The 19,508-nt window shown below is 38.9% G+C and overlaps 1 protein-coding gene across 1 annotated transcript in view; it reads left to right on the plus strand.

Moving 5' to 3' along the window:
- The window catches only part of LOC149283250 (tyrosine-protein kinase Tec-like), a 32,654-nt gene extending 13,486 nt beyond the window's left edge, over positions 1 to 19,168 (plus strand). Inside the window, exons 2-17 of the mRNA XM_089497789.1 lie at positions 3,132 to 3,236; positions 3,477 to 3,558; positions 4,037 to 4,165; positions 8,483 to 8,523; positions 10,313 to 10,503; positions 11,048 to 11,113; positions 11,469 to 11,523; positions 12,781 to 12,860; positions 13,488 to 13,618; positions 14,291 to 14,365; positions 14,878 to 15,049; positions 15,652 to 15,868; positions 16,813 to 16,874; positions 17,440 to 17,558; positions 17,992 to 18,149; positions 19,097 to 19,168. Of these exons, the coding sequence (XP_089353915.1) occupies positions 3,132 to 3,236; positions 3,477 to 3,558; positions 4,037 to 4,165; positions 8,483 to 8,523; positions 10,313 to 10,503; positions 11,048 to 11,113; positions 11,469 to 11,523; positions 12,781 to 12,860; positions 13,488 to 13,618; positions 14,291 to 14,365; positions 14,878 to 15,049; positions 15,652 to 15,868; positions 16,813 to 16,874; positions 17,440 to 17,558; positions 17,992 to 18,149; positions 19,097 to 19,168 (1,755 nt within the window). The remainder of the gene's footprint in view (positions 1 to 3,131; positions 3,237 to 3,476; positions 3,559 to 4,036; positions 4,166 to 8,482; positions 8,524 to 10,312; positions 10,504 to 11,047; positions 11,114 to 11,468; positions 11,524 to 12,780; positions 12,861 to 13,487; positions 13,619 to 14,290; positions 14,366 to 14,877; positions 15,050 to 15,651; positions 15,869 to 16,812; positions 16,875 to 17,439; positions 17,559 to 17,991; positions 18,150 to 19,096) is intronic.
- The last annotated feature ends 340 nt before the right edge of the window (positions 19,169 to 19,508 follow it).

The raw sequence follows: 19,508 nt of genomic DNA on the forward strand, positions 1-19,508 counted from the left end.
TATATATATGCAGCAGGGGCTAGTAAATGGGTTTTTATTTGGACAGGGGCGCAATTTCAGTGCTTGCCACAGACACACACTTTGAGCGACTGAAATACATGTTTGCTACTAGACCACCCATTACTGTCTCCTTAAGTTAAGCACGTGATGAGGTTTTGCATGGTCAGATGTTCTAAGCTATGTAAGTCAGTAGTTTACGTAGTTCTTTGGCTTGTGGTTGGAAAGTATTAAAAGGAACTGTTAATAAGACCAGCCAATGCATTCAAATATTTTCTTAGATGATAGTGTTGCCTTTTCTATATTGTGCTTTTCATTTTAGATTCTATTATAATTAGAAACAAACAAAAATGGGAAGCCAGATAAGATATACATAGCAATTCTAGAAGCACTTTTTGACTATTTTGCTGGCATTATAGACCCCATTGCAAGGGGATCGGACACTGACACTTTCCTCTGGTGCTGTCATTTTTTCTTTGCTTAATCATCAAATCTCTCTGTCCCTCTTTCCTCCTCTTTTTTTACGAGCTCAAAATGTTTGCTGGGTATGAGTGTATTATGGTGTTGAACAGTACAATTTTGTATATAAGCACCATGAAATGTCCATGTGCACATTCAATTGTGTTAAATCTTTTTATTGCCTTATTCAGCTGCATAAATAGCTAGGTATATAAATAGTTGTAGGCATTTTATCTACAAGTATAGAATACCTGACATGCCCTCTCCCTAAAATAATGATCCACTATCAAGCAGACACGCACAAAGAAGAATTAGGGAAACCATCTACTGGAGCCGCCCCTCAATGTGCTTTCATTAAAATGTATTCTGCTTTAACGCACTATTTAGTCACTCAACTATTTAGTGACTCACCCTACAGAACCTGCTGGTGCTTTATAAAGAAAAATACATTTATATCTACTTCTGTTTTTTGTTTGTGACTCAGCTGATTGTCCCTTTAAACAATAGTAAGCCATGTATTATGTGAATAATGCATTGTGTGTTTCTGTGTCGCTTTCCCTCGAAAGAATGTGGTAAATGGAGGTGAATAATGTTTGTGTAAAAAAGACCGGAAACAAGTCAAATGCAGATACCAGAAGAGGAAGTTGTTTTTTTTCACAAATGATTTATATTCATGCTCTTCATGTACTTAAAAAACAATATAAAGTCACCTAATTTGTGTGTTTGCGCATTATTTTATTTATATAGTAGATAATAGTATTTAATTTAAAATTCCAATTTGAATTTATAGAGCTGAAATACTTACCCAACATTGCACCTTGGCGATTAGTTCGGTGACTTTACAGATGTATGAAAAGTTAACTTAGCTTAATAATAGATCCCATATGACAGGTTCTCGGAAATTGAGTTCTTCACACTTTTTCCCCGCAGAGCAGCCATATCACGTACTGTAGTATCACGTACTGTAGTATCACGTACTGTGGTATCACGTACTGTGGTATCGAATACTTTAGTATCACGTACTGTAGTATCATGTACTGTAGTATCACGTACTGTAGTATCATGTACTGTAGTAGCGGATACTGTGGTATCATGTACTGTAGTATCGCGTACTGTAGTATCGCGTACTGTAGTATCGCGTACTGTAGTATCGCGTACTGTAGTATCGCGTACTGTAGTATCGCGTACTGTAGTATCACGTACTGTAGTATCACGTACGGTAGTATCACGTACTGTAGTATCACATACTGGGAGTAACTTTTAGCCCAATAAAACATTTGGATTCTGACCATCCCAGGTTTGGAGAACCCTACTGCAAGGGCTGAGTTGGCCCGAGATTTACTTTAAGGTTGCAGTTCCTAATTATTCTGTAAACCCTTGCTAAGGAAGTTCACCTCAATTCAAGGGGAAAGTAATCCATACACAGCTGGGTCTAACACAGAACTGACCAGCTCTTCTAGTGGAAGCAGTTATTGAATGTCCTTATAAGAGTTATTTCACGCCTGTGACCAGGCCCGGACTGGGACAAAAAATAGGCCCGGACATTTAAGCCAGAGCAGCCCATTTTTATTTATTTATTGTTAAAGCCCACCCTTCGTGTACCATCTTTGCATTTACTCACTCATTCACACAAATCCATTCATTAATGCAGTCTCACAAATCATTCAAGCAATTCATCCACACATGAATTCGTTAATTGTCATACGCATTCACACAATTCATCCACACATTTATTCATTCATTCATTCTCATACGCATTCACACTACCCCTTCTCCCCATCTTATCTGCCCCTTCTATGTTCCCCCTTTTCACTATGTACCCCCTTCCCCACTTCTCAATATGTATCCCCTCTCCCCATTTCTCACTATCTAACCCCCTCTGCTCCTTCTCACTGCACCCCCCTCCCTCACCCTACTTACCTTGTTGCCGGAGCAAGCAGAAACTGCGACCGGGCCCGCGGCAGGGCCGGATTGACTTAGGGGCTGATGGAGCTGCAGCTCCAGGCCCCTTCCTTAAAATAGGCCCAATAAGGACCGGACTGACTGGGCCTATGCGGCCTCTACGGCCGCATTAACGCAGGGCCCCTTAAGCCCGCCGCAACTGCGACCGGGTCCGCCACTCTAAGGGGCCGGGAAGCCCCCACCTTAGGGGTCTGCGGCCGCACAGGGCTTAAATTAAAACATCGGGGTGTTTTTTAACTTTATTTAACATCCTCCATTTTAAATAAAGTTAACAAAAACTTTATTTAACATGGAGGATGTTAAATAAAGTAAAAAAAAAAATCTTTTGCCCTGCGTTAATGCGGCCGTAGAGGCCGTATAGGCCCAGTCAGTCCGGTCCTGACTGGGCCTATTTTAAGGTAGGGGCCTGGAACTGCCTCTATTATAAAAAAGGAGAGTCTAGTAGGGGATGAGACTACTTATTCTATGCGTATAGTAATATACATCAGTTTACCCCAACATAATGTTTATTTTAAAAAGGTTGCTTCGGAGCGTACTGGTGCATGCAGAAATAATGTGTGCATCAACCAATGTTCAGAATCAATGGCTGTAGTTAGATCATTATGAGTGCCCAGCGGGCCCCTTTATTAAAGTATTTTCCTTAATACAGGTGTAAGGCTATGTAAACGGTGTTTCTTATCCCATGCTAAGTGCTAATTTTATTTATTTTTTAGAAGAAAACTAAGAAAGGTTCAGTGGACATTACAAAAGTCAAATGTGTGGAAATTGTAAAGAATGGACTTGACCATGTGCCTTGCCAAAACAAGTATGCATTTCAAGTAAGCTATGTTTTATTTTCTATATTATTATTTGATATATATATATATATATATATATATATATATATAATTTAGTACAGTTTGCTATTTGCACCAGTCTGCCTTAATGTATGTTAATGTTATTGGCCATTTGTATATTGTTATTTTTATCTTTAACATTTGAATTATCTGTGGAATGTGCAGTTATATATTTTGGGTTCTGTTCCTATGTGACCTGTTTTTTTCCTCCCCACTCTGCAGGTTGTCTACGATAACAACACACTGTATGTTTTTGCTCCAAGTGTTGAAAGCAGGTCCCAGTGGGTGAAGCTTCTAAAAGAGGGTAAGAAATAACATGTACTGATGGTGAGCAGGGCAAACTGTTCATATGTCTTTATTTTAATTTCACTAGTGTTCAAGAGAGACATTGTTTCTTGTTTTTTAAGGGCACTATCGCCTATTTTTTCCTCTCTTTTTATGTGCGGCTAATGGGTCACGCAGTCAATGGCCAAGAAGGGTTGTTCTGCCTTAGGCAAGGTGGTTGGACCTTGGGCAGCTTCTGTTTTTGTTCTTTGTGACATGTTTGTGAACAATGCATAGACTGGCACATAGGGAGAATTGGCTCCGGGGCACAAAGAATCACTGATGGGCCACTAGGCTAGTGACTGCTTTTGCCTCTAGCTGTCTTGATAGACTCCATTATCATAACCTTTATCTCCACCCTTAACTTCTGCTCAAACTGAATACAGTAGTATTCATATATTGCCATGCATAATTTTTCTAATGTACTTATACTTGATTCCCTCATTTTTTATTTGCAGGAATAAAGAACAACAACTTAATATCAGCTAAATACCACACTCAGTTTTGGGCAGATGGGGCTTATCAGTGTTGCCGACAAACAGACAAGCTAGCACCGGGATGTGAAGAATATAATCTTTTTGGAGACAGTAAGTATTCTTTGGGTACTTTGAAACTGAGATGTTAGTCCAGTGGTTTTATATGTTCTAAACAAAATGATATAGCTGGTGTTTTTCTTAAACAAGCTACATGTTTAATTGTTCACTAACCAAGGAACATATCACATGCACTACTATCTTCTTACAGTACAATATTATAGAATATAGAATAACAGTATGACATCTTTTATACCTAGGTACCCATATTGCATCCTCCAAATTGGAAGGTACAGATAATTGTACCTTGATTTAAAAAAACTGGTATAAACTGGGTTAATTTTTCTATCCTATTAAACATGTTGCCATTTTTTTTTACATTTTACAGCTTTTTAATAAATGTGTGTTACCCACAGATTAAAAGAAGCATTATACACATGAGCTAAAAATCACTGTACCTCAAGAAATAGCCCAAATGGTAGTCTAAACAAAACTACTACTATAACCCAAACCTTCATCTAGTGCCACATGCTTGGCATAAAAAACACTAATTCCCGGCAAGTAATCTTCCCTCTAATTTTTCTTAGGTGGTGTGCGCAGAAAATTTCTCTTGTGCAAAAATTTTCCCACAGCCAAAATTTTGTGCGCACAATATGCTTCTGCAAATGTTAAATTTAAATTGTTATTCTATATTTTTGGTATAGCTCGCTCATGGTTAAGAATACTACATTATAGTGTGATAATGTAGTATTAGTTACACAACAGTATTACTTACTGTAATGTTTTTTAAAGGTGAAATTCTCACTACATAAGTAAATTATGAGCGAATCACGAGCGGAGGCTCCAGGCTGCATAAAGGATAAAAAAAAAAAATTGGGAAAAACTGTTGTGCGCAGGGGCGTACCTAGAGTATTTGGCACCTGGGGTGGATCCTGTACGTGGGACCCCCCCCCCACACACACACACACACTTTAAAACAGCATAGCTTCTATCGTTAGGCAAACATTGACAGGGGTACAGCATAACTGTTATCATTATTTACTAAGGCAGACATTGACGGTGGTACAGCATAACACCTATCACTATATACTGAAGCAGACATTGACGGTGGTACAGCATAACTGCTATCATTATATACTAAGGCAAACATTGACGGTGGTACAGCATAACTGCTATCATTATATACTAAGGCAAACATTGACGGTGGTACAGCATAACTGCTAACATTATATAGTGAGGCAAACATTGATAGTGGTACAGCATAACTGCTATCACTATATACTGAGGAAAACATTGAGGGTGGTACAGCATAACTGCTATCATTATATACTGAGGCAAACACTGTCAGTGGTACAGCGGAACATCTATCACTATATACTGAGGCATGCACTGACGGTGGTACAGCATAACACCTATCACTATATACAGAGGCACACATTGACCGTGGTGCAACACAACACCTATCACTATACATTGAGCCAGACATTGGCAATAATGCAGCATAACCCCAATCACTATATACTAAGCCAAACATTGATGCGGTGTAGTCCTACCACATTAGTGTCTGGCCTAGTATCTATCTATCTATCTATCTATATATATGCACCGAAATGAAAATTCTGGACCTGAAAATTTAGCATTCACCGAAAATGACCCCCCCACACACACCTTTAAAAACAAAAACAAAAAAAACACTTTTATTAAAAGTAACACACCAAAATTAGACAAAAAAATCGACAACAATATATATATATATATATATATATATATATATATATATATATATATATATATATATGATAAACAGCAATCACACTCCTATCATGTCCAGGTTCTAGCATGTACTGGTTGCTTGGGCATGATAGGAGTGGGATTGCTGTTAGCAATCATATATATATATTAATATTGTTATCGAATTTGTTGTCCAATTTTGGTGTGTTACTTACTTTTAATAAAGGTGTGGTTAACACACCAAAATTGAACAAAAAAATATAATTGCTAACAGCAATCTCACTCCTATCATGCTCAGGCAGCCAGTACATGCTGGAACCTGAGCATGATAAGAATATGATTACAGCCTCCCTATGCCATGCTATCCCCCCACACACTTACACATCCATGCTATCACACACACATTCATTCACAAACATTCAGTTTAAACTACACCATAACACCCATCACTCTCACACACTTACTAATTCACTCTCACAGAATGTTTTCCTACCTTTTCTCTGTCACTGTCACTTTTCCTCCTCTTCGTTCTTCCTCTTCTGTGTCCTCTCCTTCCAGTGCAGTGGAGGCGGTGGGCGTGGCTTCAGTGCTGTGCGCCGGGATATGACATCAAATCCCGACGCACAACATCAGTTGCCGCGCGCATCGCAAGGGAGCAGGATTTTTTTAAGAGGGTTAGAGGGAGATCCTTGATCTCCCTCCAACCGAGCCTGCACCTCTAGTGGCGGACATTACTGTCCGTCTCTGGAGGGGTGCCGTGCACACAACCAGTAGGGGACCCCCCCCCCCGGTACGCTACTGGTTGTGCGCACAATTTTTGTTCGTGTGCGCACAAGCGCACAGCTTAGAGGGAACACTGCTGGCAAGTATTCTTTATCTATCACCGTTACCATAACACAAACCTTAATCTAAATGCACATACTGTGTCTGTGTCTGTCAAGTTTGTAACACTGTTTCCATACTGCATACCAGGGGCGTAACTAGACGCCTCAGGGCCCGGGTGCGAGAATCTGTTAAGGGCCCCCCCACCCCCCCAAAAAAAACATGATTTTTACCCAACAATTTTTTTTCAACAAATTCAATTTACATATTGAATCATATCTGTAAAAAAATCAAAGAAAAAGGGGCGCATGTACAAAGGGCATAATCCAGGGGTGTCCAAGTTTTTTCTGCAGTGGGCCACTTCATCAGAATTGTATACGTGCGCGGGCCGCACTCATTTTTCACTGTGACAAAAAATATGGCCTTTAATAAAATATGCAGATTAAAATAAAGTAAAATGACACAAAACCTTTACTCTTCCTCTCACTGATTTCTGGGCCTTGAAAGTTTTGCGACTACAAATTCAGGATTCCCTAGATTTATTCTAGGGATGAACTAAAATGAAAATTCTGGACCAAAACATTCAGGGTTCACTTAGCCAAAACCGAAAATGACCCCCACCTTTAAAAATAATAATAAAAACTCACATGTTTAATAAAAGTAGGTAACACACAATTGGACAAAATTAGCAATATGACTTGGCATGATAGGAGTGTGATTGCTAACAGCAATCACACTCCTATCATACCCAGGCAACCAGTAAATGCTGGTACCTAGGCATGATGGGACTGTGCTCGCTGTGATTGCTGTTAGCAATCACACTCCTATCATGCCAAGTCAGCCAGTACATGCTGGTACAGGGTGGCTGTAAGTGATGTGCAGACCCCATACTGCTGGCAGCATCACTACACAAGGGGGGCAGCTAGCTAGGTTTCAGCAATCACAGTCCCATCATGCCTAGGTTCCAGCACTTACACCCTCATTCAAACACCCTCCCCACCCCCTTACCTGCACTGCAGCTCCTCGATGCCGCTCACTTCAGCAGGGGGCGCGGCCTCCCTCTGCCTTCTCTGCTAAAGCACAGAGGAAGTAGGATGTCACGTGAACTCCGCTTCCTCTGTGCAGTCCAGAAGACCCTCCCACAAGTAAGTAGCAGGGCTTGAGGTGCTGCTCACGTAAGATCGGTTGCCCTGGCTGCCGATCTTATGCGGGCCGCACCTCGAGGTCTCGCGGGCAGCATTTGGCCCGCGGGCCGCATGTTGGACGCCCCTGCCTTATTTAAAAAAAAAAAACGGAAAAAAGATTTCGGGCGGCCCCTTGGCTTGGGCCCCCCTGCCGCCGGGGCCCGGTCGCAGCCGCGACCCCGGTAGTTCCGCCACTGCTGCATACTGTAAAATCTGTTTTTTAATATCTACAATATTTACCTTGGGTGGCTCATTCTTGACCATCCATACAAACCCTTAAATCCCAATAGTCATATACTGCCTTTTATTCTGCACGCCTACAACTTGACTCTAATCCTAATCTTTATGAGTGTACCATAAAACAAGCCATTGCCTTGCAGTCCTGCCCAAACCCATAGGCGGAAAACTTTTGGCATCACAATGTATCCTAAAGTAGCCGAGAGCATCTGAAGGACAGTCTACTAAAAGCTAGATAGAGGGTAATTCCCATACCTCTATGTTCCACAAACTGGATGTATGGAAACATCGCTATCTCACATTTATTAATTTATTTACCTTCAACATTACATTGATTTAAAATATTGGTTTATGTTCAGAAACATATAAGTTTGTATATTTGTTTCCTTTTATCTAGTTACACGGAAGCCTTTGCCACCAACTCCAGATGAAATTAGGGTAAGATCAGTAATTCATTTTATATCTTGTTCTTTTGTTGGGGGGGGCAGGGGGCTTTAAAGAAAATTCTGTAGATACAAAAGACAAAACATTACCATTATTCACCAGGCAGGCAATGTTACCGCACTATTAGACATGATGTAGTTATAACAGTTAAAGGAGTCTATGCATAAAATCTAGAAATGGCAATCGTGTGTAATTAAACAATTGCATTCAAAAAAAATTACATCTTCCATGAATGTGAACAAACATGCATGAGTGCTATTAGCGATATTACTCATATGTATCCATAAATTATGTTAATACATGTGGGTTTTGGATATTATGTTGGTATGTAGTACTCGTAATGAAGCTAAACTTCTTAAAAGTCTTTCAATAAAAACCTTTAAACAAACAAATATATACATATCATAATGAGTGCTAATATATTTGGATTTTAATACATTATTGGCATACAGCACCAGGGTTTGTGAATCATATGCTGAGTCGGTGGAGCGCAGAAGTTAATGGAATACAATGTGACAGCCAGGCCCGGACTGGCCATCGGGCAAACCGAGCGTTTGCCTGGTGGGCCGGGCCGCAGCAGGGCCGGATTGACTTAGGCTGAGCTGCAGCTCCAGGCCCCTACCTTAAAATAGGCCCAGTCAGGACCGAACTGACTGGGCCTATGCGGCCTCTACGGCACCTGCCCCTTAACCCCGCTGCAACTGCGTCCGGGTCCGCCACTCTAAGGGGCCGGGAAGCCCCCACCTTAGGGGTCTGCGGCCGCACAGGGCTTCCATTAAAACATCGGGGTTTTTTTTCAAACTTTATTTAACATCCTCCAGTTGCGGCAGGCTTAAGGGGCAGGTGCCCCTTATGCCCTGCTTTAATGCGGCCATAGAGGCCGCATAGGCCCAGTCAGTCCGGTCCTGCCGCGGGCCCGGCCGCAGTTGCTGCTTGCTCCGGCAACAAGGTAAGTAGGGTGAGGGAGGGGGGTGCAGTGAGAAGGGGCAGAGGGGGGTTAGATAGTGAGAAATGGGGAGAGGGGATAGATAGTGAGAGGGGGTACATAGTGAAAAGGGGGAACAGTGAGAAGGGGCAGATAAGATGGGGAGAGGGGGTAGTGTGAATGCGTATGAGAATGAATAAATGTGTGGATGAATTGTGAATGCGTATGACAATTAATGAATTCATGTGTGGATGAATTGCTTGAATGATTTGTGAGACTGCATTAATGAATGTGTTAATGATTTGTGTGAATGAGTAAGTGCAAAGATGGTACATGAAGGGTGGGCTTTAACAATAAATAAATAAATAAAAATGGGCTGCTTGGGCTTAAATGCCCGGGCCTATTTTTTGTCCCAGTCCGGGCCTGGTGACAGCCAATTCATTTTTTTTCATCTTACAATCAAAAACTGTGGCACGCTCTGTATTAAGATATAATTAAGCTTTGTTTATATTAGCACTGTTTTTTTCTCAGAAAATGCAGACTCTACTAAAAGTACTATAAAAATAGTTAATTTAGGTTGACATAGTGACTTTCTTGGTATGTGATGGCATCCCGTCAGCACAACCTCCACAGGGTTATTACTTTGTATGTTTTTGTTTTCACAGCTGTGGCACTAGAACTATTAGAACAAAAGTTAAAACCTAAACGACGCCATCAAATGTTTACATTTCTGATCATGTGGATATTCTACAATATTTTCAAAGTGTTTCTTTCTATAAATGAAACTTTCTGTTAATATTCCGCAAATGAATGGCTGATGTTTCCTGTACCCTAAAAATGGTTCTTGTCTTGTTTTAGTCAAGGCCTCCACCTCCATGCCCTCCCAAGGAGGAACTCGATGAAAAAGGGGAGAATAAAGGAGAAATCGTTATTGCAATGTTTGATTTCCACTCAACTGAGTCACAGGATCTGAGCCTAGTCTCTGGAGAAGAATATGTCATTCTAGCAAAAAAGGATGTCCATTGGTGGAAAGCAAGAGATAAGTATGGGTGAGTAAGGTGCGGCATCATTTGATTTTCACTGGTAGGTGAATGTTGTGCATCATTGAAAAGTATTTAAATTGCACCTGATGAACTCAGATTGTTAAATCCCCTTGCGATTTATTTAATTGTTTAAATCCAATAATCATAATTTTTTTATACACGTGAATAGTGTATTTGAATATTCATGTAGAGCTTTATCTAATCTAAATAAAATAACATAATGAGGGAGAGCCGTGGCTTGCAACTTGCTTCCACTACAAGGAGTTGTCCATGTCCCTTCAGTTCGGACCCATATACCTCTATAACCTTTACTACCAGATTGGTACCTCCTAGAAGTTGCTACCAAACTTCATGACTGGAGCCCCTCTTTACCACATGATTCACATACCAGGTTCCCATGTTAGCAAAAAATAATCATAGCCACAGTAAAATAATTTTATTAGCATTATTATAATAATGTATCTTTTGATTTATGGTTTATAATTTCTATGAAATGTTACAACAAGATTTAAAGCACAACGTAAGCATGAGAAATATTCCTGTTTTCCAGGAATGAAGGTTATATTCCAAGCAATTATGTGACAGAGAAGACATTAGACAATTTAGATCAATATGTGTAAGTATGTGTATGTATATGTGTATGCATGTAAAAGTATGAAGTTGGAAATCTTTCTTTTTTGTTTTGCTGCTTCAAACTGTCTGTTCCAACTATTTTAAAGGACACTGTGATGAATCTCCTGCTAAGAAATTTTGACATCACAGTGTCAGAAAGTTTTGGTCCGTTACTTTTTGTGTGTTTTATAAAATATCCATTGAACTTGCTGGTGTAACAAGAATTTTAGAGACTGGATATATTCCATTGTTAATTTCTTTGCTGCCTCCTGTCGCACTGCACAATATGCGGGTTGTAATTCTGGCAACTGCATTGCCAGGACATGTGGCTCTATAAAAATATTTGCCCTTTTTCACAGGTGGTACAGCAAAAATATGAACAGAAGTAAAGCAGAACAACTCCTAAGAAATGAGGTAACTATGGGACAACAATGGCAAGACACTAATATTTTGAGTTTGCTTATTTGTACCTATTTCTACCTACTAGAAAAAGGTAAAAATAATAAAATAAAGTTGGGAGATGTGCTGTAATCACACAAAATAAAAAAACAGAAGCTTTTTTATGCCAACTAATACAGGGAGTAGGTGCACTCAGCATATGTAAAATAAAACAGCAAATAAAAACATCACCAGTCTGCTCTTACTCAACGCATTTCGCCCTAATCTTATGTCTGAGGCTTCCTCATGGCCTTTCACTTACCTAGATTGCTGCTTTCTCTGCCTTGCTGTATATACCCTTGACCAAACTAAAAGATAACATTGGGAATTTGGCTTCAAGTTATTTCCATTATGCCTTCCACTCAGTATGAGTTTCGGTGTTTTACAAACACAAGTTAATCTAGCTATTGGTAGCTAGTTATTGTCACTGTTAGATTATGTCTTTAAGAACCCTCCATGAGCCAATATTTGCCTCTTTCTGCCATGGTCTCACCCAGCCTGTGCATAGTCTATTTGTGATACAGCTATATCAATTATCTGTGTGCATTTTCTGATACTGTTATGATATTTGTTGTTAATTATGGATTCATTTTTTTCATTGGGTATGTTGTGCTTATTTTGAGTTTCAATAATCAACAGGGGATGACTACTGGTAAGTTAATAATCAAAGAGCCGTCTCATAATGAGACAGAACTCGTAAGGTACTTTATGTTTAGGGCACATATCTAGATCTCCATATTTTATTCACGCCTGTAAAGTTTTCAAAAAGGTCTCAACTGGCTTTGAGCCAGAAAGAGGGGTCACGTGTTGATCTGTGGTTTGATGCAGTGAACCTTTAGAATTACACTTGTCACCAGGTTGAATTATTAATTTGATCTGAAACAGAAATCTTTGAGTTATTAATTAGGTGCTACTTTTATTTCTAAATAATAATAATAAAAGCACTGGCAATAAAAGCCCAGTGCTTGCCTAGAAATACATGGAATCCTGTTGCAATTTGTTCAGCCGTAGTCTTACGGCTTGTCGGCTTTTCAAAATGTATGTTGCAATTTGACACAAACTACAGATTTTGAAGAAGCTGCTGCTCTTTCTTATTCCCCTCTTGTGCTGATTTTACAGTATGATTGATAAGAAGCCACCAAGAAACATGTATAAATAAATGACTGTTTACCAAAAAGGGAACATTTCTTGCATCAGAAGAAAACTAACTTACTCCGTGTGTCTTATTTGTAGGATAAAGAAGGAGGCTTTATTGTTAGGGATTCCAGCCAAGCAGGCTTATATACGGTGTCACTTTACACAAAATATGGAGGGTAAGTTTCTATCTATTATTGGCAAAATCTTAACTTACAAACACAGGCATGTATTGGGGAGATCGGAGAAGTGATGTGAGGTTTTAATTTCTTCAACTCATCAACAAAAACAAGTGTCTATGATGCATAGTGAAACTGAATGCTTTAACATAGCACAGCTTAGCTACAAACTCATACATTAACCTTTAATGCAAATAACAATAAACATAAAGGTGTGTATTGGGGCATGTGCGCTTACACCTTTATATTTATTGTTATTTGTATTATTTTAGTGGAAATTTAAAGTGTTTTTTTCACGAGGTGTGTTATAAGTTGCACTTTACTTTACACTTATTGTTAATTATTTGATTTTGTTATATTAACCCTTAATGCAGTAAGACCATTTATACACACCAAAAGATGAAGAAGGCTTACAATTGACTTTGCAAAGTCAACTCCATATCTACTTTCTACCCACTCTCCTCCCCGTTAAAGATGTCTGGGGCTACCCCACCTGCTATGTGTGGCTAGCTCATCCCCTAGAAGACAGCTCCAGGTAGCCCATGCTGGGAAGCTCCCAGGTATGTAGGCAAGTATCTTTTTACATACCCGTGCTGAACAAATGCATTGTACTATTTGTCATTGCAGAGAAGGTTCCTCTTCAATTAGGCACTACCACATCAAAGAGACGGGCTTTCCAAAGCAGTACTACCTGGCAGAGAAGCATGTCTTCAACACAATCCCTGAAATGATCGAGTATCACAAGCATAATGCAGCTGGTGAGTGGATTAATATAATATATTAAGATACAGACAATCACCATTGTTCTCAGCCACTCAAATATGTGGAATATAAATAGGATAAGTGGTCTATAATCTAAACCTCTCATTTAAATACCTAAAAAATCTGAGTTCTTAAAGCCAGATTTTATTAAATTGTGGTATTGGCTGATGATGTCAAGACATAGCATCATGTCACACATAGCCAATCAATATTGCACCAGTTGGCTCATATGAGACGTTTGCAGTCTTAAAGAAATGTATTCAATGATTTGTACTTATGTCCGGTTCTTTTCAAATCTTCAACATATTTCCTAACTTGTGCACTCAACAGGAAATACGTATAATTAGATTAGTGTTAGTGTGCCCAGTTTTGTTTCCTTTTCATTTAAATATCTTAAGGTCCATGATGTAAAAGATGTAATATCACATATGTTTTATTGATCTTAACATAGCATATGATTGTTGACTATTATTGACATGTTTATTTGGTGAAAGCAGTGCCATTTGCTGTGACCGATTTCTGTATATGTGTGGAGCTATAATATAAGATATATAAAACGATAAATAATAATAATTATAATTGTTCACACAGCATAACCAGCGTCAGCTGAAGGAAGGAACATGTCAGATGTTATCTTTTCATTTTCTAATCTCTGTTATTATCTTTAGGTCTTGTAACCAGACTGCGATACCCTGTATGTTCCAAAGCAAAGTCAGCTCCGACGACAGCTGGATTCAGTTATGGTATGCTTATTGCTACCGCCTGGGGACGCGAAGGTTGTTGACATCATGAAAGACTGTAGTACTGATATGAGGAAACATTTAATAGTCCCAGGGTGTACTTTAAGGGTGTTCAGCTATAAAACTAAATATTGAAACTACCTGTCTTACTTTAGAGGTCATTAATTGTGGCTTAATGGTACATTGGGATAAGAGACAGAAGGTATCATATCTTGGATTGTGAATTACACTACAAACAGATATAAATCTATGTGGGAAATAATGTTTTTAGCTTTATTTTTATTTTTTTTAATATTTCCTTCTTTATTTGGTTACCTAATACTTCCTCTTTTATTAATCCACTTTCCTGGCTTATAAGAATATGATTGAGACTTGTTAAGCCGCATGAACCCTAACCAGTACTATGTTTTCTAATTTTACTAAAGGGTTGTAAGATGAAATAAAATATTTTACAGAGAATATACATTTATACTGGATAGTAACATTTTTTTTAATGTATCATTTTTATTTTTAAGATAAATGGGAAATAAACCCATCTGAGCTCACCTTCATGAAGGAACTTGGAAGTGGCGTATTTGGTGTGGTGCGTCTTGGGAAATGGCGAGCACAGTACAAAGTCGCAATTAAAGCAATTCGGGAAGGAGCGATGTCTGAAGAAGACTTTATAGAGGAAGCTAAAATTATGATGTGAGTCTAACCTGAATAAAATCATGATATAACATAAAATATTAGTAGCTTTAGCTGATGGATACATGTGGGCACACCAGACTTCTTTTTTACTCTAGTACAATTGGCTAATGTAAAAGTGTAGCGTGCGGACTTGTGGATTCCCCATTCTGCTACATGTCGGTGGTTTGTGATAAAATTGTCTGTCTGGATTTTATTCATAGTCCATTCTGTGAATGAAGAAAGAGCCGTGCTGGAAATAACGTCAAAGGGAACTGTCACTTTTAAAGCTTTATGAGCAATTAATTTATTTAAAGCTAGCTTGTGTTTTTTGTCAATCTGTTTAATTGTTGGGTTATCTGTTTAATGTGGGTTAAAAGCACCTGCTAGAACCAATAGTGGGCAATAACCCAGCAATGGGAGACAAAAAGCTTAATACGTCAGAATAATCACGCAGAGCCTGAGAACAGGAAGTTAAAAGAACTGCTCCCACCTTATACACACAGACAGAGCCGGATTAACGACGGGATAATTAACGGCCCCAAGGCCGTTGGTGTCATGGGGCCCCCCCGCTTGCTGCTTGCATGCTGCAGTGCAATTACTGTATTTTATTGTATTTTTAGGAAACTTACCCATCCCAAACTAGTCCAGCTTTATGGAGTTTGTACACAACAAAGGCCAATCTACATAGTCACAGAATTCATGGAACAGGGCTGCCTCCTGAATTACCTTCGCCAAAAGAGTGGAAGCTTTAGTACAGACTTACTGCTGAGTATGTGTCACGATGTGTGCGAAGGAATGAAGTACTTGGAAGCGAACAGCTTCATACACCGTGACCTGGTAAGGAACTGATGAATTCTATGGCAATTGTCTGCATGTCTTCTGGAAGTGGGCCTTTTATTTGGAAGTTAATATCAATTGGTGAACCATTTGCACTGTGTTTGTGATGCGGGCTTGTAAGATAATACCGTATTTCCCCAGATGCAGCAAACCTTTTCTCCCTGATTGAATACTCGTGTAATCTTAATTAAAGTCAAACTGTCACAGTCACAGCTTCAAAATACCTACAACTTATTTTGCCTGCTGAGCAGTATAATTGTTTCAGAGATATTAAGCCTAAAGGTCCCCCTCGATGCAGATGGCAGCCTGTGGCACATGCAGCATTATCGTACCCTTTGTCGGTGCAGAAGTTCTTTCCTCTTTTGCCCATGCAACGGCTTTTTAAAACAACAACAACTGAACAATAGGGCAGAGATAATGTAACAGGGAAGAGTAATCATACAGATGAGAACAGTTAGGATACCCTTCCCATGGTGCAAATATAAGGTAGGTTTTAATAGGTGCTTGATATATATGATTAGGGGCAAATATACAGTCTCTATTATTACAAGTGATAAAGAAATCAGAATGAGACAAGCAGATGCGGATGATTTGTGCACCTCAAGGCATTATTATTATAGGTAATAAAAACTGGAGGAAGTTGACTGCATACTAAAAAAATGCATCCCTTCAGTACCCGGGATGAGGCTTCTACATTTAATCACATTGTTTCAGACTTGAGCTGGCACATTATCTCTGTGTAGAGTTTAATTCAGAAAACAACCGTTTGACGAACATATGGAAGAACAGATAATTAATGCAGTGCTATGGTGGGAGTCCCAAAAAAAGGTTTTAGCTCCATAGAATAAGTGACTCATGAAATTCTCTTGTTGGAAAACTTGATCTAACTTCTCAGATATTAGTACATCTTCTTAATCTATCTGGTATCATATTTTTTGTTGCAGGCTGCCAGGAACTGTTTGGTAAATGAAGGCGTGGTAAAAGTGTCCGATTTTGGAATGACCAGGTAGGAACAAAAGAAGCCTTTTGTTTGAAATGCTTTTTTGGGTTGCCAATGGCTGCTGTCTGCCACCAGGCAGCATTGTCACTTCTTCACAGGCATGGCACGGACACTTTGGTCCAGCACCACTCTGTGCTAATGGATAAACTGGCCATATACAAACATATCTGCATTTCAAACGGATCTGATGGATGATTAGTAGAAATGCCTTGTTGCTGCAGACTAAATTTAGACTATAATCTGTTTTAATGTTGTTGTCAGGAAACCATTCCAACCCAATACTTTGCTTATTCAGTCAATAAATTCTTAAATACCTTGTGTGTTATTCACTTTCCTTGTTCTTAGAGGATTAGTAGTTGAGTTTCTTTAACGTCTGATTGCTGACGTCTGATTAACGTCAAGAAGCTACTAAGAAGAGATTTAGAGCATCTCATGATATACCAAATATATAGCCTGTATAGTCTGTTTCAGAAAGATTGGTGGCGGTTCTGTATAAAGACCATATACCAGGCCTTAGGTGCTCTCAATTTGAAACATTCTCCTACTCATTAAGTTGTTTTTTTGCTGCAAGGTATGTTCTAGATAACCAATACACAAGTTCTTGCGGAGCTAAATTCCCAGTAAAATGGTCTCCACCGGAGGTTTTCAACTACAGCAAGTTCAGCAGTAAATCTGATGTCTGGTCATTTGGTAAGATAATGTTTGATTCCTCAATATAAAGCATACTACCATATTATTTAAGTTTCTCTGTGTATTTTTATTAAATCAGTTTATTTAGTTTAAAGAATTCTACAGAAGAGCAGTAGAGCCCTGTTGCTTATTGATGTTCTGATGTGGTCAAATGGTCCAATCACCATAACAACGTACCTATTTATTCTGTGATTTTAACTACAAGTAAAACTTCGATGTTTAATTGTGTTTACATTAACATAGGCAGATTGATCGGTGGATATGTACCTTTTATAAGAGAAAGTGTCATCCAGTGTACTTTATGTATAGTTTTGTCACCATGGTCACCATGGTAACAATGGTTGCCCATTTTGACAGTAGTCACAGGTTTGGCGCCCTGGCTTCCTTCCTGACAGATCACGCATGTAACATTTTACATTGCTATTCCTTTCAGGTGTGTTAATGTGGGAGGTGTTTACAGACGGAAAAATGCCGTTTGAGTCGTACACAAATGCTGAGGTGGTGAGTATGGTGACAAGAGGAGAGAGACTGTATCGACCAAAACAGGCAACAAAAAGAATATACACAGTTATGATGGAGTGTTGGCATGAGGTAAGGTGCAATTAGAAATCCTCTTTCTTGCTTCACTAAACACATGTGTACTCAATAAGACTTCAACTTGAACTAACGAAATAATTCCTAGATAGCTCTGCCTGCACACAGGTGGGATGGTGGTGCTCATTCCATATCATTATCCTGTGCAAAAACTGACATTTATAGACTATGGTTGATTATAACTGAGGAATAAAATATCCTTAAAAAATACAGGTTCTGAGCTAAACCATTTTATTAATGTAGAATTTCCCACAATGATATACCGCATTGGGTCGCACTCTTAAAGTTTGGTGCTATTTAACAAAAAAAAAAATGTTTTAAAGAAAACATACACACGAGTGGAATGGTAAAACAGTATTTTATTTAATGAACAGGAATACATGTATTTTCACATTTTTGGTATCTATTATGCGGTTAGTCAGCATAGGTTATATAAAAACAGAAATTTGGAAAACCAATGGCCTCTTTAAGCCCCCCTTAATTCCCAATGCACCTTACTTATAGATATGCCACTCTGCCTCCTGGTATGCTTTATGCCCCCCAGATATGTCCCGGGCGATATGAATTGCGCATCCCTGAGCTAAACCCTGAGTATAGGCCGCATCTCCACTTTAAAGACTTAAAGTGGGGGGGAAGTGCAGTCTATAATCGGGAAAATACGGTATATGTATAATTGTTTCAACTGTTTCAGGCACTATTGGTTAGAAACCTTATTAAAATAGTTGAAAAGGAAAATGCATACTTCTTCCAATGGCTAAATAACATAATTGGATGCAGGGCCTGTTCCATGAAGAAAACTAGGCACAAGCCTGGGGGTCACATTTTATGGGCCAATAAATGACATTTGTGGCTGTGGTTTTTTTTTTTTTGCAATTTAATGTTCAAACAGAAAATCAGTTGTAATTTGATCCTTTTTGTTAATGTTGATATATTTGTAATTATAGAGACCAGAAACACGACCTACATTTTGTGACCTGTTGCTTGCAATCGCTCAAATACTAGAAGAAGACTTTTAGAATGCTGTTACTGGAATTCCCCAACATTCTTCAACATTTTACTTGTTACGGACATTGATCTGGAGAATCTGAACATTCTGAAAATAGATTCTCCTCTCGCATGAAGTATATATACATTGAATTTTTTATTTGTCGTTAATTATTTTTAATTACCACACTAAGAAGATACCACTAAGGATTACCGCTGGGTATCCAATTCGCATGTCCACGAAAGCATGTATAAAACGGTAACACAATGATTTCTTTTTTCATTCATTCCTGTGAAATTCAGTTTCCTGCCAAATTCAGCCATTGTGCCAACTGTGGTTTGGCTGTACAGTGTATATATTTATAAATAACA

The sequence above is a fragment of the Sceloporus occidentalis genome, unplaced genomic scaffold (genome assembly GCF_023333645.1).
Source record: "Sceloporus occidentalis isolate IW3139 unplaced genomic scaffold, rSceOcc1.0.p SCAF_107, whole genome shotgun sequence".
Lineage (NCBI taxonomy): Eukaryota > Metazoa > Chordata > Lepidosauria > Squamata > Phrynosomatidae > Sceloporus > Sceloporus occidentalis.